This window comes from Chiloscyllium plagiosum, chromosome 2, assembly GCF_004010195.1.
Source record: "Chiloscyllium plagiosum isolate BGI_BamShark_2017 chromosome 2, ASM401019v2, whole genome shotgun sequence".
NCBI classification, from domain to species: Eukaryota; Metazoa; Chordata; class Chondrichthyes; order Orectolobiformes; family Hemiscylliidae; genus Chiloscyllium; species Chiloscyllium plagiosum.
This window is the reverse complement of record NC_057711.1, coordinates 11,352,468-11,376,141: the sequence shown is the minus strand read 5'-3', so window position 1 is coordinate 11,376,141 and position 23,674 is coordinate 11,352,468. Positions and strand designations below refer to the sequence as shown.

Below are 23,674 nucleotides of genomic sequence, written 5' to 3'. Positions count from 1 at the left end.
TCACTCCCCATTATCCTAGATTTACCTCTGACTACTACACATCCCTGAACACTATGGGTAATTCCTAACCTGCACATCTTTGAACTGTGGGAGGAAACCGGAGCACCCAGAGGAAATCCACACAGGCAATCGCCAGAGGCTGAAATTGAACTCTGGTACCGAGCGCTGTGAGGCAGCAGTGCTAATCACTGAGCCACCGTGCTGCCTTCTGAAAGTTTCAATCAGATTCACCTCTCATTCTTCTAAAGTCCATCGAATACAGACCCAGAGTCCTCAACCACACCTCATATGACAGGCCCTTCACTTTGCTTTGATATTGGGACCAAAGCTGCTCTCAATATTCCAAATGTAGTCTGACCCAAAGCTTTAAAAAGCCTCAGCAGTACATCTGTGCTCTTGTATTCTAGCCCTCATATGCCGTTTCTCTCTCAAACACACGTGCACAAGCGTGTGCACACACATACAAGTCTATGGGGTGAATTTGCATTTGGAGAATTGTAATTGCAGATACATTCTATTTTGTTCAAACAACACACAATCTGCAGGCAGTCAATCCAAGTAACATTTTAAAAACTCCTACTTTGGAAATAGAACAGTCTGATTCAAGATTGGGATACAGACAGCCTCTAATCTCACACCTGTAATGCTTTGTCTGAGTTGAGATGTCACTTTTTTTTTTAACTTGAGATTTTATATTTATCTCGAGAATGTGATTTGAAAGCAGTTCTGGGATTTACATATTAATGAAAGAAACCTGCAACCCATTCTAAAAAATGAAAGACTTAAGAGCGATCTAGGTTTGTTCAATATATCGTATCATTTGCATGCATGGCATTGTGGTTTTTTGCTATAAATTCTGTGTCTTATGATCTTGCTGCACAGCTACCTGATGAAGGAACGGCAGTCCGAAAGCTAGTACTTCCAAATAAACCTGTTGGACTATAACAAGGCGTTTGTGAGATTTTTAACTTTGTCCACTCCAGTCCAACACCGGCACCTCCACAAAATGAATGCCAACATTGTATTTTCCTTCCTTACTGCCTGAATTAGGACTGGCAAGTCCTTTTGTGCTTTAGATTTCCGAAGGCTTTCCCCATTTCGTGCATAGTCGATGCCTCTGTTCTTCCCACCAAAGTGCATAACCTCACATTGTATTCCATCTGCCCCTTCTTTGCCCACTCCCCTAGTTTCTGCGATCCCCTTCTGCGACCTCCCTGCTACCTCAACACTACCTCCCCCTCATCCAAATCATTAATGTTTTAATATGTATAGTTGTGGTCCAAACACTGATCCTTGTGGAGCACCACTAGTCACTGGCTGCCATTCTGCAAAAGACACCTTTCCGCTGACACTCTGCCTTCTGCCAGTCAGCCAATCCTCTATCCATATCTGTACCTTCCCTCTGACACCATGGGCTTATCTTGTTGAGCAGTCTCCTGTGTTGCACCTTGTCAAAGGTTTTCTGGAAATCCAAGTAGATCATGACCACTGGCTCACCGTTGTCAGAGTTGGTCATTATCTCCTCAAAGCATCCTAACAGATTTGTCAGGTATAGCTTCTCCTTGACAATTCATTCTGACACAGTCCTATTTTACTATATGCTTCCGAGTACTCTGCCATCCTGTCCTTGATAATGGACTCTCAAATCTTGGTAATGATTGAAGTCAGATGAACTGGCCTATAGTTTTCTGCCTTCTGCCCCCTCCCTCCTTTAAACAGGGGTGTTATATTCACCATTCTCCAGTCGTCTGGCACCTTCCATTATTCCAATGATTCCTAAAAGGTCAATTCCAGTGCCTGCACAATCTCCTCTGCTATCTCCTTCAGTACTTGGGGTGTAGTTGATCTGGTCTAAGTGATTTATCCACCTTCAGACCTTTTGGCTTCCCCAGCATCCTCTCCTTAGTGATAGCCACTGCACTCGCCTCTGCCCCCTGACTCTCTCGAAGTTCTGGTAGACTACAGGTGTCTGTCTTCTACTGTGAAAACCGAGGCAAAGTATCCAGTCAGTTCCTCTGCCATTTCTCTGCTCCCCAATACTGCTTCTCTAGCGGTCCAATGCTTGTGTCTCTTTTGACTTTTAATACCTTAAACTCTTGCAGTCTTTTTATCTTACAAGGTAGCTTACACTTATTTTTTTTTTAAGTTGTCCTCCCAAATCATCTCCCAAAGACTTCCCAAATCATCTGGCTTCCCACTGATCTTTACCACAGCGGTGTCTGTCTTCAGCTGCATTTAAAAGAAGCAGTGGAATGTCCTCTCCAATAAAACACTCTAAAATTCACTTAATAAAGCTTAATAATAAGGTTTCAGTGTTTTCTTTTTGGTTGTATGAAAGGTCTAGGGACATTTTGTAATATTATAGATGCTATGCAAAAAAAACTTGAGTTTTTGAGCCCTATCATTCACCACAAGCAGAAAAACCTTTTTAATATAATAAGACATATATGTAATTTACATATGCTTAATATCAGAAAATAATGAAGCATCCTGGGCACATTTTTGGCCTTGGCACAATTTTTAAGATCTGCATTTCCATGAACTATTCACAGGAACTTGAAGAAATCCTGCAGCAAGTAAGTCACCATCTGACTCTCCAAAGCCTGTCCACTGTCTACAAGGCACAAGCCAGGAGTGTGACAGATTACTTCTCACTTGCCTGGTTGAGTTCAGATTCAGCAATACTCAAGAAGTTTGACACCATCTAGGACATGCTTTGGGTGTGACCCTTGGTTACACCCGAAATGTTGACTACTTCATCTCCTGATGCTTGCTGTGTTCTTCCACCCTCCTACCTGTCTACTTTGGATTCCAGCATCTGCAGTTTTTTTCGTCTCTAATCTTCTAAGACACAGCAGCCCATGTGATTGACTCAACAAACATCCATTCTCTCCACTGTAGATACTTAGTAGCAGCACTACCATCTAGAAGATGCACTGCATGAATTAACCAAGGTCCTCAGACAGCACCTTCTGAATCAACATCCACTTCACCTTTAAGTAGAAGGGCAGTAGATTTGTATGAACTGCACCATCTTCAAGTTCCCCTCCTAGCCAATCACCATCCTGACTTGGAGATATATCCCAAAAGTTCTGGAACCCCCTTCGTGGTGGCATGGCGGATAAACTGCAGTACGTAGACTGCAGTGATTCATGAAGGCCTCTCGCCATCACCAACTCATGGGCAACTATGTAGGTCCTGTTAAATGTTTGCCCAGCCATCAATGCCCAAATCCCATGAGTGAATTCAGGAAATTTCAGCTAGCACTCTAGGGTCCATATCCACTTGCTTTCTGAGCAGTGCTGGAATAACTTCTTAAAGGAAACTCTGACTATTTGATTTAGAAAGAAAATTTTTCTCAAAGTAGCCAATGCCAATTTGCCACTACTTTTGAAATCCATACTTTAAAACTTATTTAAATAAATAGCTTCATCTCACTGGAGTGGTGATTCAGCTTGTGGAATTTAAGTTCACTTTTTTTTCTTATTCACTCATAGAAAATGGGCATTGGTGGCTGTGCTAGTGAGAGTTGAACATGCAGTTAGTGTTGGTGACTGACAACTATCATAGATTGTTGTTTGAAACAAACATCTCATGTCCTGCAGGGAACAATCTGCTGTCATAACCAGGACTGGCCTACTTATGATCCTCGTGCCACAGAAATTAAATGATCTCTACAGTGGCCTAAGAAACCAATCAGATAAAGGAAAATTAGTGACGAGCAAAAAATGTTGATGTTAACAGTGACATCCACATCTCTTGAAACAACTTTTTTTAAAGTTGCCAGAACTATCTGATTTACTGGACAATGATTAATGTTAACCCTTAAGTTTTTTTATCCATTTAACAAGATGTGCAAGTCCTGGTTATTATGCAAATTAGGATGAGAGCATCAAAGTAAACCATAATTGCTGGAAAAACTGAGCAGGTCTGGTAGCATTTCTGGAGAGAAAGCAGAGTCAACTTTTCAAATTCAGTGGCCACCCTTCTTCAGCAATTTCTGCTTTAGTTTCAGATTTCCAGTGTCTTCAGTTTGTTTTTGTTTGAGATTGTAACAATTCAGGCAAGACGTGGTGAAAGTTAGCACTGAGTCAGACAGAAGCCAATGTCCTAAGTTAGTGTAGAGCTGATACCGCATTTAAAAACAAGATGTGGTAGGATGGAAAGCGCTCCTTTATGAAGAATTATAGTGAAAATGTTGGAAATTTATCACCTGGAAGCTTTGATGTTTATTAAATCCGATAGCATTGCAGTTGCCCATGAATGAAGTCTGAATTCCGGGTCCCTGCATATCCTGTGCAGCACTTGAGCCATTTAATTGACTAACCTTTGACAGATTAGAGTGGTACTGGAAAAGCACAGCAGGTCAGGCAGCATCCAAGGAGCAGGAAAATTGATGTTTTGGGCAAAAGCCCTTCATCAGGCGTTTTGCTTGAAATGTCGATTTTTCTGCTTCTCGGATGCTGCCTGGCCTACTGTGCTTTTCCAACAACACACTAATCTTGTCTCTAATGTCTAGCATCTGTAGTACCACTTCCACCTAACCTTTGACAGACTCTTGTCTTAGTAAGCCCGTGTCTGAAGAAATGTTCCTTTTGACATTCTCACTTAAACATTCAGTGAGAAGAAGAAATACTGTCTCCCTATTTGCTACCTCAATTCTTTTCATTCATGAATATTTCTAGTAGATATAACCCTTGGCTTTGCTAAGTTTGTTCAACTTGATCTATTTGAAACATTTATTAAATGAAATTGTTATAGATTTAGGGCAGTCATCTTATTTGAGTTTACTTTTGCAGTTAGATGCGCAAAGTGACTTTTTTTTTCTCTGAGGTCTCCATCATGTCACTAGTACCCTTTTGAATAAGTCTTGTGTCTTCATGGCAGTGTTACCACCTCAATTTCGAAAGATGGATGATTTAAATGCCAGTTCCCACTGTCCCAGCAAGTGGAGCTCTGGATGGTTGATATCCAGTGGGTTATTCAATGTGCTCAGATGTTTCAAAAATTCTTTCTTCATTAGAGACCGAATAGGGCATATGAGATTTCAGCAATAAGGTTGAAAATTGTGCTAATTAAAATAAGTTTGGACAAATTAGTTGCAGTTGATGGCCCGAAGGTTTATTAGTCAGTTGTAGGGCAATGCAAGTCTTAAAGAGTGGGCATAAGTGTACAGGCAAGTTATGCATGACCTCGAGTCTTTAAATTTATGCTATGTCTGTATTCTAGGTCTGAGAATTAAATGTGAAGTTCAAGACCAGTGGCTGATAAAATGAAAAATGAAAGTAGTATCTGAATACCAGAAAGTACTGGAATTTCAAATAATACTGAAAATTAATATGACTTATTCAGCCTTTGAGGAGCCATGAAACACGTGTAAAGCTAAAGGAGTTCAAGTAAATTGTTTTTGTCACTTACAAATGGACTTACCTTGCATTTTTATCTATTTAGACACCCTTCACTTTTGGGCTGGGTCAGAGAGCACCGTACTCAACAGGAGAACGATGTCTTCTATGTCGAAGTGAACGCAAAGACTCTTCACTCTCAGAGAGTGGGATTACAAACCCAAACAAAATGGCACTTTCTACATCTCCAAAAACTAATAGCATGTTGCACCTTCCACTGTGGGTTTGCCCGGATTGCAGGCGCACAGTTGAAAAGGATGATCGGCAAGTTTCTCTAGAGCAGTCTCTAGTGGTAAGTAGGACTAATTTAATATTTGTCTTCCATAGGTTCAGCCTGGTGCTGCTTAATTTTTAAATTTTAGAATCTGTATGCTGTGTTTATTCCGGATTTCCTGTTTATTACCACTTTGCTGTCTTGGCCCAACCCACCCAAGCACTCCCATCTCCCCACTACATGTCACCTGTGATCCAAGTAGAATATTAGACAGACTGTTGTTGACTGTATAAAATGGGGAAATTTGTGTTTTCCTGTCTCTACCTTGTAATGTGCAGTGTGATTTTAATATTTGTTGAAACGGTTAAAGGAATTTAATGAAAATACATTAACTCACTTGCTAACAATATTAGGCATGTGCATTTGAGATATACATGTAAATATTTCACAATTGAATTAACCAATAAGCATGTTGTTAGAATCACTGCTGAAATTGAACAGGTCTATGGAAGCATGAACATGCCATTTAGACAATAGGTGCAGGAGTAGGCCATTCTGCCCTTCGAGCCTGCACCACCATTCAATATGATCATGGCTGTTCATCCTTAATCAGTATCCTGTTCCTGCCTTATCTCCATAACCCTTAATTCCACAATCCTTGAGAGCTCTATCCAACTCTTTCTTAAATGAATCCAGAGACTGGGCCTCCACTGCCCTCTGGGCAGAGCATTCCACACAGCCACCACTCTCTGGGTGAAGAAGTTTCTCCTCATCTGTGTCCTAAATGGACTACCCCGTATTTTTAAGCTGTGTCCTCTGGTTCGGCACTCACCCATCAGCGGAAACATGTTTCCTTACGCCAGAGTGTCCATCCTTTAATAATCTTATTTGTCTCAATCAGATCCCCTCTCAGTCTTCTAAACTCTAAATTTAACCTCCTCAAGCCTCAAGTTGTCTATACTGTTTGACATTTGGAACAAGAGTACAAACCCATTGTTCTATATTTCATGAAGTGCTTGGTTAACAACAATCGACTTGTCAATGTCTGTCTGCAAATTTGAGTTGGCCCAATATCCCCAAAATTGTGCGGAGTGGTTTCCAAATTTCTACTGGCCTTTGTTGTGAGAAGTTTCACTCTATGAAAAACATCGCTCTGAATATAAGATTATTTTGTTCAGGATTCTATTATCAGAGGGAATAATTTTGCCATATTACAAACCTTAATATAATGAATCTTCGACCTTTTTGAAACTTAAGGAACACAAAATAAGTCTCAGATGGTAACTCTTTAAACCATTTTATCATTTGGATGAGTTAATGTTGTATCTCTCTGAGGCCACCTTCCATGAGGTAGTGTACCTTAAATTGAATGCAGTGCTGCAGATGGGGTCTCATGGAGACTTTTGCAACTGAAGTAGTCCTTCCACCCGTGAGTTCAAGCCCTCTTGATGGCAAAGGTTGACTGAGAAGGAAATGGCACAGATTCAAATTGGCAAAAGAAACAAAGATTATCTGAGGCCAGGCTTTTTCTTGTGGTGAGTGGGCACTACCTGGAACTGCCTGAGTGTGCTAGAGGCAGGTTCAATTGAGGTATTCCAAAGCAAGTAAGACAGTTATTTGAAAATGTAAAATGTGTACACTTGTAGGGAGAAGGCGTAAGAACAGCATTAAAAGAAATTCTTATGAGAACCCCTACAGGCACTTAATGAATCTGTGATAGCATGGATCTTTTACTTTGATATCTATGCATACCTTTTAATAATCTGTCTACATGGAATAAACAATTCCCTTACGCCTGCATAGCTCTCACTCTCTCTTTGTAAGAATGTTTCTGATTTGTCATCTTTGGATCTCAGATGCAGAGCTTCAGAAACCACAACTAGATTAGATAGGCATAACACACATCCTAACACAAATCCATCCACAGTCTCTCTCTGATCAGCTTGTACCATCAAAGTGTACAGTCACTTTGACCCTTATAGTGGATTCCAGCTGATTCCTCATTGCTAATGGTGAACCACTTCGTCTGTTACTCTAACTTTTCTTAAATAAAGATGGCGATATTTGAAATCACCGATCCTTTGACAGAATTCCTGAATCTAGAGAATTTCGGGTGAACCCATCTGTAGTAGGATAGTTATTAAAATTATGTAATGTGTACTATTATTCAGTAAACTGGCCTAGTGACGATGATATGGTTCAAAGGTAATTTTTCATTGGCCCTCATTGACCTTTGAAACTTCTTTGTGCTCAGCAGTAGAATGCATTTTGGCACAAAACACTTGTAGACCAAGGCTTCCTGCACTCTATTCAAGTAATATTTCTTAATCCAAAGTTCCAATGCGTAGCCCTCACTGTTCCATTAAGAATTTTTCCACTCGTTATTAGCCTTTGCATGTCTGATGAGTGAGATTGCCACTTCAATACAAACGAAGTATCTTGGTCCTAATTTTGTTTGACATAAAGGTGTCTGCTCTTCGTTAGTCTGTGCTGTATTTGAGCTTTTTTAAAAAAAGTTTGGAAAAGAAGTCTATCAATTTGCAGCCCCATCTAATCGTGTTCTAGTTTTTCACACACATGTTCTCAACCATTCTGTTTCATTGCATGCACACACTCTCCATCAACTCCACCTCTCAATCTTGATGCTGTCCTGTTTATTATTTCTGGTTTTCTCTTTGTCTCATTTAACACTTCAACAAGAAATTTTTTCTTCTCCTTTCAAGTGTTAGAGAATGCAAGCTCCAAAAACACTGAGGGACTGGCATTGCTCTGAATTCTTCTTGTCTTCCACTTCTCTTTAACTCCATCCCTCCTCCTAACGTTCCATTCTCTGCTGAAAGATTTGAGCTCAGCAGAGGACTTAGTTGTGTCCTAGCCTTGCCGCTGTGTCTTGATGCAAACTGGAGGAACAGTGATTTTCTACTTGGTGATTTTAGAGTCTTCGTGACTCAGCATTGAGTTCAAAAACTTGAGAGCATGAACACCGTTGTCTTCTGATTCGATGCTGCACGTGCCCTTTGCTCTCATTCTCTCACTCCTGGGTTTGCTCTGAATAGAGCTGACTTATTTTCTGCTATTCACGTGCAGCATTTGCATCCATTGTACATCTAGATTTTTCCTTTGACAGTCCATTTGTCTTTTGCTCTGGGCACCCTCACCATGTGTTACACTTGCACCACCTCCCTCTTTGCCGTGAGCATAAAAAACATCATTTTTCAGCCCATCTCCGTCCAAAGAAGAGACATTGGACTCAATGTTAATGCTGCTTCTCTGCAAATGCTGCCAGACCTCAGTTTCTCAAGCGCACTCTGTTTCCGTTTTAGACTTCCAGCATCTGCAGTATTTTCCTTTTATAGAGCTCTGCTTTCCGGCTTGCTCCCCAAATCCTTGACTTCCCTGAATCACCAAAAATCTGTTTATCCCAGTCTTAAGTGTGTTAAATTGAGGCTCAACAACTCTAATGAGAAAAGAATTCCAAAGATGCACAACACTTTCAAGTGGGGATATTTCTCCTTCAGTCCGAAATGAACAGCACCATTTTGATATATCTCTGACCCTGCATTTTAGATTCACTGAATGATGAAAAACAGTTAAGCTGCTTCAGAATCTTGTTAATTTCAATAAGGTTGCCACTCCTTTTAAATACCAGAGATTATAACCTAATTTGGTCAGTCGCTCATCATAAAACAAGCATCACATCGCAGGGTTAATATATCTTTTTCTGTATCCCCTCCATTGCAAATATATATTTTCTTAAATGTAGAGGCCAAAACTATGTACAGTACTCCAGATGTGGTCGTCTCAGAATCCTCTATAATTGTGAGAAGACTTCTGTATTCTTGTACTCCAATCCCCTGGCAACAAAGATGTTGTTATGAAACAAAAACAGAAATCGCTGGAAAATCTTAGCAGCTGTAACAGCATGCGTGGAGAGGAATTGGAGTCCAGAAACAGGTCTTCAAAACAAGGGTCATTGGACTTGGAAGGTTAACTCTCAATTCTCTCCACAGATGCTGCCAGATCTGAGATTTTCCAGCAATTTCTTTTTGTTTCAGATTTCCAACTTTTTTTTGTTCAACATGATAACATGTGCACCTTGCACAGGCATTTTCAAGTCTCCCAGAACAGCAACATTAGATTTGCCCCAGTTTTCTTTAAACATCCTAGCTAAATTTGCTGATGATACCAAGATAGATAGGAAACTAATTGTGAAGAGGATTTGAGGGCTGTAAAAAGATACAAGTATGAGTAGGCAAAGATCTGGCAAATAAAGTAATGTGTGGGAAAATGTGAAATTGTCTGTTTGGTAGGAAGGATGAAAGAAAAGCATGTTACCTAAATGTTAAGATTTTACAAGGAATCTGTGTGTCTTCATGCAATAAATCAAAATGTTCGACTGGTTGGAATCTAATAGAATGCTATTGTTCTTTACTCTGGAATTGAATTCAGCAGGAGGGAAGTTATGTTTGAGTCAGACAAAGAGAAAATAGACTACACTAGACTTGTTTTTGACAGAACTACTGATCACCCAGTGGAAGTGTCCCCGGGCAATAGTGACCATAACTTGATTGAATTTTACATACAGTTTAAGGGGGAGAACTGTGGGTCCAAGACCACTATTTTGTATTTAAGCAAAAAGAATTATAAAGTCATGAAAATTTAAGTTAAGAGAGAAGTCAATTGAGATACAATGACAAGCATTTAAGTGGTTATCCCGGAAGGTACAGATACAAAGAACAGTGGGCATAGGTTTAAGGTAAAAGGTGTGTTTAAAGGAGACAAGAGGTAAGTTTTTTTTATGCAGGTGGTAAGTTCCTGGAATGCGCTGCCAGAGATGGAGGAGGAGGCAGATACAGTTGCAATGTTAAAGGCATCTTGACAGATATGATAGAGAAGGAATCAAGGGATACGGACCACGTAGAGTGACATTCCAACAAATAAATATTTATACAATTTGTGATTACCTAATATGAAAAATAGTACCAAACTCAAAGAAAAGACTTACGATTGTGCAAAGATAGGTGGCAGGTCAGAAAATTGGACAAAATATTTTAAAATAGCAATGACTTACTAAAAGAGGAATAAGGAAAAAACTAGAGTACGAGAAAGCTCGCCAAAAATATAAAAACAGGAAAAGTTTATGACATTTCGAGAAAAGAGTTAACAAAGTAGCTTGTCCTAAGAAAATGAGATTTCAAAATGGGAGCTAAAGAGATGGAAGATGAACAGTTTTGCCTTTGTCTTAACTGGAGAGAATACAAGTAGTCATTTCAGCTGTAAATCAGGAATTGAAAGTGAGGGTGAAAATTGCAGTTATCAAGTATTAAGCAATTAATGGAACTCCTGAAGAAGGGCTTATGCCCGAAACGTCGATTCTCCTGTTCCCTGGATGCTGCCTGACCTGCGCTTTTCCAGCAACACATTTTCAGCAATTAATGGAACTGTCAGTTGACAAGGCCCCAAGTTTTGAGTCTTAAAAGATCTAGTTAGTGAGAGAGTTGAGACGTTGGGTTTTATTTTCTGATCATTCAATTCGTGGAAGGTTCCTTCAGATTTGAAAATAGGTGATGTCAGTCATTTAGTTAAGGGAGGGAGGCAGAAAATAGGAAGCTATAGGCCAGTTAGCTTAGCATTTGTCATAGGGAAAATGTTTGAAACTATTACTAGAAACATTTTAACAGCAATTGGATAATTTCAAGGTACTCAGGCAGAATTCTGTCAAAGGGAAATCATGTTTAACTAATTTGTTGGAGTTAATTGAAGAGTTAACTTGTGCTGTAGATAAAGGGGAACCAGAGGATCTAGTGTATTTGAATTTACAGAAGACATTTGAAAAGACTATTGTGAAAAATGAAAGCTCATGGTGTCAAGGGTATGGTATTGGCATGGATAAAAGATTGGTTTGCTAACAGGAAATAGTAAGGATAAATGGATCTTTCTTAGGCCAGCACAGAGGTTGATGCTGGTGTCTCAGATGTTTTTCTTCAATGATTTGAATGAAGGGACCAAAGGTGTGGGGCTAAATTTGCTGCTGACTGAAAGGTGGGTAAGAAGATGAGTTGTGAAGAGGAAATAAGGAGCCTACAAAGGAATATAGACAGTTAACTGAGCAGACTGCATTTACCGGATCTTTGTCCAACGTGGGAAAGAGTGAAGTTGCCTATTTTGGCAGAAAGAATAGAGAAAAGCATGGTGAATGGTAGGACGTTAGAGTTCTCAGTTACAAGAAATTTGGGTGTTCTTGTCTATGAATTACAAAGATTAGTACATGTACAGTAAGTAATCAGGAAAGATAATATAATTTTATGATTTAGTACAAGGGGAATTGAATGTAAGAGTAGTGAGGTTGTGCTTCAGTTATGCAGCATACGCAGTAAGACTGCCTCTGGAATATTGTATACAGTGCTGGTGACCGTACTTATGGAAGGATTTTTGTGTATTGGAAGCAATTTAGAGACAAAGATTGTTGGAGTTGTGGATAGTGTAGAAGGTTGTCAAAGGACACATTGGGATTTACATCAGTTGCAGATATGGCTGAGAAATGGCAAATATGGTTTAATACAGAAATGGCAAATATGGTTTAATGCTGCACTTTGGGAGATGAAATGTTAAGGAAAAGCATACAGTTAATGGCAGGACCCTGAACAGTGTTGGTGTGTAGAGGGATCTTGGGGTTTCAAGATCCAACATTTGTGGGCGGCACGGTGGCACAGTGGTCAGCACTGCTGCCTCACAGCGCCGGAGACCCGGGTTCAATTCCCACCTCAGGAATTGGAACTGTGTGGAGTTTGCACATTCTCCCCGTGTCTGCGTGGGTTTCTTCTGGGTACTCCGGTTTCCTCCCACAGTCCAAAAAATGTGCAGGTTAGGTGAATTGGCCATTCTAAATTGCCCGTAGTGTTAGGTGTAAGGGAATGGGTCTGGGTGGGTTGCGCTTTGGCGGGTTAGTGTGGACTCGTTGGGCCGAAGGGCCTGTTTCCACACTCTAAGTAATCTAATCAAATCTAATCTAATCTAATAACACCCTGACTCTTGTATTGAATTCCATGATCAATTAAGGCAAGCATGCCATATGCCTTTTTTACCACCCTATCTGTGTGCCTGGTCACTTTCAGGGAGCTGTGGACTTGAACCCCCCAAGAACTGAGGCTCATCATTTTAAAAAGGACATGCCTGTTTTCTCTCTCTCTACCTCTCACGCACACACACAAAAGTCTGTGGGGTAAATTTGCATTTGCAGAATTGTATTTGTCGGTACATTCTATTTTGCTCAAAAAATACACAATCTGCAGGCAGTCAATCCATGTGACTTTTATAAATTCCTACTTTGGAAATAGAATGAGTGTGACTCAAGATTAGCATGCAAACAGACTCTTACTCACTTCTTTAATGCATTGTGAGCTGAGATGTCACCTTTTTAAAATGAAACTTTGTTTTCTCTGGAATGTGACTTAAAAGAAGTTTTACATATTCATGAATCGAAACCTGTAGTCCATTCTAAAAGATGAAAGACTTAACAGCAATCTAGGTTTAATCAATATATTGTATCAGTTGCATGAAACTATGATCTTGTGCAAAAGATTTTGTGTCTTATGATGGTATCCCACTAGCTACCTGACGAAGGAGCAGCGCTCCAAAAGCTAGTACTTCCGAATAAACCTGTTGGACTATAACCTGGTGTTGTGTGATTTTTAACTTTGCCTGTTTAAGGCAGAGATGAGAGAAAAAAAATTAATGCTTCAGAGTTTTTGGAATTCTTCAAAACCAATAGATACAGAAAACATTAAATAATTCTAAGGCAGGTTAGATATCTCCTTGATTACGAAAGAGAACGAAGATTTTTGGGGGTATTCAGATATATAAAATTGATGTTCAAGTTGGATCAGCCATGATCTTACTGAATGGTGGAGCAGGCTTGAAGGGCCAAATAATCTACTCCCTTTCCTGGTATGAATGTTAGTAAAACACATTTTGCATTAATATCATAATCTTAATGAAAGGATTTCTCAAGGAGCTACAGATTGTTATAGGGAAAGAACTAATCAGGAAAAGCACTTCAGAGGAAATCTCTAATGACGGTGGTAGAGTACCATCTTGTTGTGTTGCTACACATTTTCTCCTCATTGTTCATGCAGGCTGTGGCTTAAGGGTTGAGGATTCAGATCTTCAGGCTGTATGCATCTGCAGTCGAGGATATTCCTTGGGAGTGTTGTCTCTCAATTATAGTCAACAGAATTTATTTTGGTGTCTCTTCACTTGTGGAGAAAAATCTTCCAGTAGCTGACACCAACCCTCAAATACTTGAGACACAGCTAAGCATGCCATGTTTCAGTGACTTCTGATGGGAAGTATTCCTTTGGATCATGACAGAACTCCTGCATCTCAGTCTCACCAGTATGAGCAATCACTGAGGCAAGCTTGATTGCAAGCTACAGGCTGAACTGTATAAAAGTTCACTTTGACTTCTTTTCTGCTTCTTTCTAGAAGAAGCCATGTCCTGGGGCACAATGGTGTGCTTTCTCCATTCTATTCTTGAAGTAACTTGCCTCTTATGCTGGGTAGAGCAATACCATAGAGCAGGGACAGGCTGTTCATACTGTTTCATCTCAGTTAGCCAGCAACTCCTCTGCAAATTGTGTTGAGGCAGGACAGCTCAGGATAATTCTTAGTTCTGTGGTCAGTTCCACACTTTGAGCAATCCAGGGAGCAATCCACCTCCCTTCAGAGATTGTTTCTGGATGCCATCTTGTTTAAAGCTTAGCATGTTGAGCATTACACCAAGGCAAACTGGTTAAAAGTTGTGTGCTCATGTTCAGTGATGGTGGATTGTGTCTGTGGTCAGATTCAGAAAAATGGAAGGAAGAGTGGTAGCATTTGCAGAGGTTAAATTGTGGTGCCATGGAGTATGAGGGCAAAAATTTGGAATCATTGCATGAATGAAGATGACATCATTGAAGAGCCGCCTGAATAAGGAATAGAAGCAGGGAATGTGTGGGCAGTCAGGCTCAAATAAGTCTTTTATTGATGAATGCAATAGTTATGTCTGGTCTGCGTGATCTGCCCAGCAAACCAAAGGGAAGAGAGAGCCTGGATTTTTCTATTGTAGGAATAGTGAACCAACATCAAACTCAGGAAATGTAGGTTTGAAAGTTTTTGGCAAACTCAGTTTGAGAGATTTTGGTAACACTGGATTGCATGTATATTTTATTTTATTGATGCAACATAGACTTTCCATTGTTAAAAGACTACCAGTTAGCTTGGTAGTGGTGCTGAATAAGCAATTCAAACTGTTTTTTCAAAATGATATGTTTCGAATATGATTTGCAAAGTGTGTTGCCGGAACCAGGTTGGCTCAGAAGCTGAATGAATTTGATCCATAGTTGAGAATGGTGTTATACAGAAGACATTTCTGTGCTGTAATGGAAAAACTACAGCCTTCAATTTCATGCCAAACCTTAAGAGCGCTGGGTGTAATTCAGGAGAAACTCATTTACCTAAAGTTTCGTAAGAATGTAGCACTTGCTCCCACAGGGGAAAGCCACACAAGCATTTGAGGGAGAAAGGTATTGGAGATTATAATGGTAGATTTAGATAAGAAAAAAATGGGAGGAGGCTTGATTGAAATATAAAAACTGGATTGGATTGATTGGGCCTGATGATTTGTTTCTGTGCTACATGTTGGAACTTGAAACAAAATGTCTCAAGTGTGAGATTCTTTTTCTGGACACCACAAAAATGATGCTCAAATATTTAGCAGTTTGTTTTGTACTGTAAAAATTGAGGTAAAATGAACATTGCAAGATGCTTTAATTGTCTACTTGAGGGATCACAAACCTCTTCTTGTGTTTGACACCTCCGATGCACAGTTGAGAAGTTAACAAACTCTTCAAGTTGACAACGCTGGCATTATGTGTGTTTCTGCCCTGCTGATGTTTACAGTGCTCTGAGGTTTTTCTTGGCAGATTAAAGATTCTACTTCTAGTTACCTTAGGGTTCTAGATAGGTTTTAGATCCTGTGGTCTATTGTTAACCACGAAGCATAAATATTCTGTGATACGAATCATTTCTAATGTATAGGTCCGTTGTAAATGTGCAACTGGTCATGAACCTCATTGTTGGAAAGTGTTTTGCAATGAATGTTAGTGTTTGATAATACTTAGAAGTCCCTCAGTGCTGCAAATCCTCTCATGTCATTCCATCCATGAAGTTTGTTGTGTTGTTTTCTTTAGTGTAGATTGTGATGAAAGCTCATAATGTTATTTGGAAACTTGGGTTCGATAGGAGAGGAAAGATGAATTTGAGTCTTTAGTTCTGTGAAGGGCAGAATTTAATAAACAGCAACATTTCCAAGAAATCATATGATTTTAGATAAATGGGCTACAAGCCATCTGAGGAGATAATGACTGGGGTGTTTGGTGACTTGCGTATTACAGCACAGAGTGTGAAAGAGAAGATAGGCGAAAACAAATCCTTAATGTCAAAGGTGTTGTTATGAGCAATTCTCTTGAAAGATGGTTGATAATTTTTTTTAAGGAGTTTGGATTTCAAGCTATTGGCATATGAGTTTGGTCTATTTGTGTGAAGGGGTTTAATGACAAAATAATAATTGTCGTTTCATAACCATGATTTGTCAGACTGCAGCTGACTGCCTTCTGGAGTGTTAATGGAAATTTGTTCGTATTGTGGGGTCTACAACAAGAAGGAAAACAAATTTAAGCCATTTTAACTTGCAGAAGTTAACATGAACAGACTTACAAAAGTTAAAAGCTTCTGAATGCAATTTGAAGAAAACCTGACTAGAACCAGGCACAAGCATAATCTCTACGAGGGAAAGGAATCTGTTCAGAGCAGTTACAGAAATGCATTAGCTCAGTATTAGGACGTAAGCTTTTGAAAGCTTCCGAACTAGGATAAAACAGATAACTGCAGATGCTGGAAATCTGAAACAAAAACAGAAATTGCTGATGGGACTCCGATCTGGCAGCATCTGTGGTGACAAAGCAAAGTTAGAGTTTCAGGTTCAATGACACTTCATAACTTGAGCACCTCTTCAGACTAGGGTGTTCTAGTTAGAAATTTGCTTTGGTTCTTCAAAGATGAGATCTCAGCTGAGAGAGTCAAAGGGTTTGGCAGCTCATATGACAGGAACTGAAAAGAAGCAGTGAAGTCACCCTCCAGTTCTTGTGGGGATGGAAATATTCCCTGGATTTTGATCAACTGTAAATTAATGGTGTTGGGAGTAAATGAGATTATTTTGCTGCATGTTTGAAATCTTTTAAACTCTGTTCTACGTAGATAGTGTAGTTTGTTTTATTTTATTCCTTTTGCATAATAAACTTGGTTAACACATGACAGTGTTAACGAGCCAATGTTAAGAAATGGGTGAGCTGAGTTAGCTTGTTTAAGAGTTTAAGGAGGCAATGTCAACAAAATAAATTAAGATTGAGTAAATAATTCCTGTTAGGGTGAAAGGAAAGGCTGGTACGTGCAGGGAATGCTGGATGACTAAAGAAATTGAAGATTTGGTTAAGAAAAAGAAGGAAGCATATGTCAGATATAGACAAGATGGATCGAGTGAATCCTTAGAAGAGTATAAAGAAAGTAGGAGTGTACTTAAGAGGGAAATCAGGAGAGCAAAAAGGGGGCATGAGATAGCTTTGGCAAATAGTGTTAAGGAGAATTCAAAGGGTTTTTACAAATACATTAAGGACAAAAGGGTAACCATGGAGAGAATAGGGCCTCTGAAAGATTAGCAAGGTGGCCTTTGTGTGGAGTCGCAGGAGATGGGGGAGATATTAAATCAGTATTTTGCATCAGTGTTTACTGTGGAAAAGGACAAAGAAGAGAGAGAATGTGGGGAAATAAATAGTGACATCTTGAAAAATGTCCATATTATAGAGCAAGAAGTGCTGGATGTCTTGAAACGTACAAAAGCGCATAAATCCCCAGGACCTGGTCAGGTGTACCCTAGAACTCTGGGAAGCTAGGGAAGTGATTGCTGGCACCTTTGCTGAGATATTTGTATCATTGATAGTCACAGGTGAGATGCCGGAAGACTGGAGGTTGGCTAACGTGGTGCCACTGTTTAAGAAGGGGGGTAAGGACAAGCCAGGGAACTATAGACCAGTGAGACTGACATTGGTGGCGGGCAAGTTGTTGGAGGGAATCCTGAGGGACAGGATGTACATGTATTTGGAAAGGCAAGGACTGATTAGGGATAGTCAACATGGCTTTGTGAGTGGGAAATCATGTCTCACAAACTTGATTGAGTTGGTGGAGGGTTGTTTTTCAGACTGGAGGCCTGTGACCAGTGGAGTGCCACAAGGATTGGTCTGTGTCCACTACTTTTCGTCATTTATATAAATGCTGTAGGATGCGAGCATAAGAGGTACAGTTAGTAAGTTTGCAGATGACACCAAAATTGGAGGTGTAGTGGACAGCAAAGAGGGTTACCTCAGATTACAACAGGATCTGGACCAGATGAGCCAATGTGCTGAGAAGTGGCAGATGGAGTTTAATTTAGATAAATGTAAGATGCTGCCTTTTGGGAAAGCAAATCTTAGCAAGACTTAATGGTAAGATCTTAGGGAATGTTGCTGAACAAAGAGACCTTGGAGTGTAGGTTCATAGCCCCTTGAAAGTGGAGTTGCAGGTAGATAGGATAGTGAAGAAGGCGTTTAGTATGCTTTCGTTTATTGGTCAGAGTATTGAGTACAGGAGTTGGGAGGTCATGTTGCAGCTGTACAGGACATTGGTTAGGCCACTTTTGGAATATTGCATATGATTCTGGTCTCCTTCCTATTGGAAGGATGTTGTGAAACTTGAAAGGGTTCAGGAAAGATTTACAAGGATGTTGCCAGGGCTGGAGGATTTGAACTAAAGGGAGAGGTTGAATAGGCTGGGGCTGTTTTCCTTGGAGCATTGGAAGCTGAGGGGTGACCTTCTAGAGGTTTACAAAATCATGAGGGGCATGGATAGGATGGACAACGTCTTTTCCCTGTGGTGGGGGAGTCCAGAACTAGAGGGCATAGATTTAGGGTGAGAGGGGAAAGCTATAAAAGAGACCTAAGGGGCAACTTTTTCACGCAGAGGGTGGTACGTATATGGAATGAGCTGCCAGAGGAAGTGGTGGAGGCTGGTACAATTGCAGCATTTAAAAGGCATCTGGATGGGTATATGAATAGGAAGGGTTTGGAGGGATATGGGCTGGGTGCTGCCAGGTGAGGCTAGATTGGTTTGGGATATCTGGTCGGCGTGGACGAGTTGGACCGAAGGGTCTGTTTCCATGTTGTACATCTCTATAACTCTGACTCTATAAGGAGGTATGCTAAAAATAAATCAGTTACGGTTGTGCCAGCTGAAGAAAAACTTTAGCATTGAGGCAGATCTCACTCTGCTCCTGAGGTTTAGGTGTCTCTAAGGGGTAAAAGGTTGAATCTTTGTAATGTTTTTAATAATATCCAGAGAATTCTTGTATACTGTAATATAGTTTCTTTTGTGTACCTTTGTGAACATTCAGTCACTGACCTCCATGGTAAAGAAAAAAAATGAAACTTGGATTTAAAGCCAGGTTTCACTCTGAGTGGACTGTGATTATAACAAAATTAGTTGGCTGGGCTTCTCTGTAAGCGCTTTCTAATTTTCTTCTCATGGGCAGAACCCTTGGATGTCAGTATAATGTGATCTGGGTCAGCTATTTCAGAGAGCCGTTTGAAATCAAACAAGTTCTGAAGGTCTGGAGTCAAATATAAGCCAGCCCAGGTCAGGATGCCACACTTATTTCCCCAGACGATCTGGTGAACCCGCTGGCTTTTGGCCTTAACTATATTCTAAGATGGTTTCACTGTCACCATTGTGGAAACCAGCTTCCCATTTCAGATTTATTTTATTTTCTAGCTTCTGACCTGCCCTGAACAGCCACAATATTCATGTGACTGGTCCGGTTAGGTTTGTGGAGTGTATTGATGATGGGAACATACAGCAGTAGTAATCCTGTTGAAAATCAAAGTGAGATGATTCAACTCATCATTGTTCGTCATTGGCCAGTACTTGTGCAGTGGGAATGCTGTTTGCCTTGTATCAGTTCACTTCACGCTGAGGATACCCTCCACCATTATTGTGCGGCGCTATCACTATACTAAATGGAAACATTTAGAATAGAGCTAGCATCTCCAAATGTAGGCATTGATGAATTATTGTGGGACATACGCAGCAGCAAAATAGTATTTGACTGTAATCTCCAGTCTTGTGTAGGTTGGAGGATTAATGCATGATTCTGGTATATGGTGCATTGGGGACATGCCCAACTGAACCATTCTAGGGCTGATGTTATTGCCAACTGCATAACTAGCAACGTAGAGGTGATTTTAAACTAAATAGTGATAGTAAGGAATGAAGGGGAGAAAGTGAGGTCTGCAGATGCTGGAGATCAAAGTTGAAACTTTATTGCTGGAACAGCACAGCAGGTCAGGCAGCATCCAGGGAACAGGAGATTCGACGTTTCGGGCACAGGCCCTTCTTCAGGAATTCTGAAGAAGGGCCTGTGCCCGAAACGTCGAATCTCCTGTTCCCTGGATGCTGCCTGACCTGCTGTGCTGTTCCAGCAATAAAGTTTCAACTAGTAAGGAATGAAACCGAGTGTCCAGGCCAGAGAGAGAGAGGTATAAATGGTAATCATCCCATAGTAGAAAGAGGTAGAGAGTACAAACCTAAGAATAAACCAGGGAGAAAGTGAGGACTGCAGATGCTGGAGATCAGAGCTGAAAATGTGTTGCTGGAAAAGCACAGTAGGTCAGGCAGCATCCAAGGAACAGGAGAATCGACGTTTCGGGCATTCCTGAAGAAGGGCTTATGCCTGAAACGTCGATTCTCCTGTTCCTTGGATGCTGCCTGACCTGCTGCGCTTTTCCAGCAACACATTTTCAGCTAAGAATAAACCAACAGATAAGACTAGAATTTACAATGTTGGTACCACTGGACACTAGAATAATAGATAGGACCTCGCTTTGGAGACAAAACAAATTAACTGAGAGCACAAATAGAAATAAGTATAATCTAAAAGCTGATACAGAGACATGGCAGCAGGATGACCTGGTTTAGAACCTGAATGTTGAAGGGTACAGGGCATATAGGACTGTGTCAAGCAAAAGTGGACAGCTGGCTCTGTTAGTTAATGATGGCATGACTACAATAGAGAACTGTAGAATCGTACAGTTGTGCATGGGAATTCACCCCTCACATGAGAGGCTCTTCAATTGTGTTGATGTTGCACTGACAAAAACTATTCTAAATCTACACCAGTCCCACTTTCCAGTGCTAGGCCCATAATCTTGAATATTATGTCAGAAATCACACGAATAAGTGAAGAAGCAAAAGATTATGGAGACATGAGAAATGACAAAAGCAAGAAGTTAATTGTACAAGCATAATTAGTACGTTTGCAGATGACAGATGACAAAATATCATGGACATTGAGAAAGGTTGCCAGTAGGATCTGATCAGCTGGGCAAGTGGGCTGAGAAATGGCAAATGGAGCTTAATATAGATAAGTGTGAAGTGTTGCATTTTGGAAAGTCAAATCAAGATAGGAGTTTCGTGGTGTATGGTAGTGCATTAAGAAGTGTAATGGAACAGAGGGACCTTGGAGTTCATGTGAACGGTTCTCTGAACTTGGAGTCACAGGTAGATGGAGCAGTAAAGAAGGCACACTGGCCTTCCTCAGTCAGAGCACTGAGTATAGAAGTTGGGAAGTTATGTTGCAGTTGTATAGGATGTACAGGTGAGGTTGCACTTGGAGTATTGTATTCTGATTTTGGTCACCTTGCTATAGGAAGGATGTTATTAAACTGGAAAGAGTAGAAGAAATTTACAAGGATGTTGCCAGGACTCAAGGGTCTGCGTAACAGGGAGAGGTTGGACAATCTAGGACTATTTTCTTCAGAGCGTAGGAGACTGTGAGGGGGGATCTTACAGAAGTGCATAAGATCATGAGAGACATGGATGTGCTCAGTCATTTTCTTAGGGTTGGGGAATTCAGGACTTGAGGGCATCAGATTAAGGTTAGAGGGGAAAGAGAAAAGGGAACCTGAGGGACAACTTTCTTAACACGGAGGGTGGTACACATCTGGGAATGAACTGTTGAAGGAAGTGGTTGAGGCGAGTATGTTAACAACATTTTAAAACGCATTTGGACATATAGATGGTTAGGAAGGGTTTAGAAGGATATAGGCCAAGTGCAGGGAAATGGAATTAGCGTTGATGGACGTTTTTGTTAGCATGGACCTGTTTGGTCGACGGGCTTGTCTCCATGCTCAAGGTGTATAAGTTCCTTAGCAACAACAGCAGTGCCATATGTTCATGCACCATGTCAAGAATTGTGGAATCTAAAAGTTCATGAAAGGATGGAAGATTTAGTGCTAATAGGAAACAGTGTAGGCATAAATGGGTTGTATACTCATGATACAGATTTAGTTGAGAAAGTAAGTTGTGACGAAGACCTAAAGAGGGTGCAGTGAAAAGATAGAGAAGTTCAGTGAAAAGGCAAATATATTGCAGTGGCAGAATGGTAATGTCATTGGGCTAGAAACCTAGAATACAATGTAATGTTCTGGAGGCATGGGTTTGAATTCTATCATAAGAACTTTGAATTAAATAAAAATCTGGAATGAAAAGCTCGCCTCATGGCAACCATGCAGCCATTGTTGTAAATACCTGGCTAGTTTATAAATACCTTTTAGAGTTAGAAATCAGCCTTCCTTAGCTGGCCTGTCCACCAGACCCACAAAGAAAAGTGGTAAATTGCTAACTGTCCCATAGGCAATTAAGGGTGGGCGATAAATACTGACCTTACTAGCAGCGATATCCCCTGAACGAATATATAAAGTGAAATCTAATGTAGGAAAACCTAAAGAACTCTGGATATAGAAGAATATTCAGGAATTGATTTTTAAAAAAAAGAGCCATTTAATAGATATAAGGGAAGGAATGCAACGCAGGCATTAATGGAGTGTAGAAAGTTCTGGGGGTGACCTAAGAAAGCAATTACAGCAAAAGGAAGCATGAATACACACTGGCAGGTAAGATGAGGGCGAATCAAGGGAAAGTAGATAACCAGGGAACGAATAGGGTGCACTAGGGCCCAGGTGGGCACTCTGAGCCTGACAGCATTGGTAAGTGTTAAACAACCATTTAACATCTGACTTCACTTGGAGAAGGAGGATGTGGGTCCAGAATTCAGGAAGAGGGACGAAAGAATCTAATTTGATGTAGTGAATGAAGAGACAGTGGAAGCTTTGGCAGGTTTAAAAGTGGACAGATCCCCAGGTCCAAATGAGTTGTATCCAAGATTGCTGTTGCAAATGAGGCTGGAAATTACACAACTCTGAACCAAGTTTTTAATTTCCCTCTGACCATGGAGGACTGGGAGACAGCTAATGTGAGTTGAAAAGTGTGGTGCTGGAAAAGCGCAGCAGGCCAGGCAGCATCCGAGGAGCAGGAGAATCGACATTTCGGGCATAAGTCCTTCTTCGGGAATGAGGCTGGTGTGCTAAATAGGGCGCTACCTCGTGCTCCCACGAGGAGGTTGAACAGTTCATCCACTTTACTAACACCTTCCACCCCAACCTCAAATTTACCTGAACCGTCTCAGACTCCTCCCTCCCCTTCCTAGACCCTTCCATTTCTATCTCAGGCGACTGACTCAACACGGACATTTACTATAAACCGACCGACTCCCACAGCTACCTAGATTACACCTCCTCCCACCCTGCCCCCTGTAAAAACGCCATCCCATATTCCCAATTCCTTCAAAAGGATTGGCACACCAGCCTCATTCTTGAAGAAGGGCTTATGCCCGAAATGTCGATTCTCCTGCTCCTTGGATGCTGCCTGGCCTGCTGCGCTTTTCCAGCACCACACTTTTCAACTCTGGTCTCCAGCATCTGCAGTCCTCACTTTCTCCTAGATAGCTAATGTGATCCTGCTTTCCAAGAAGGTAGTGGAGACGACCAAGAAAATTACAGACCAGAGAGCTTCACATCAGTGGAAGGGAAATTAT

The 23,674-nt window shown here is 40.7% G+C and overlaps 1 protein-coding gene across 2 annotated transcripts in view; it reads left to right on the top strand.

The window, feature by feature from the left end:
• The window catches only part of fam193a (family with sequence similarity 193 member A), a 227,901-nt gene that overhangs the window by 106,916 nt on the left and 97,311 nt on the right, over positions 1-23,674 (top strand). For both annotated transcript variants that reach the window (XM_043704036.1, XM_043704026.1), the window contains exon 3: positions 5,452-5,697. In XM_043704036.1, the coding sequence (XP_043559971.1) occupies positions 5,452-5,697 (246 nt within the window). The remainder of the gene's footprint in view (positions 1-5,451; positions 5,698-23,674) is intronic.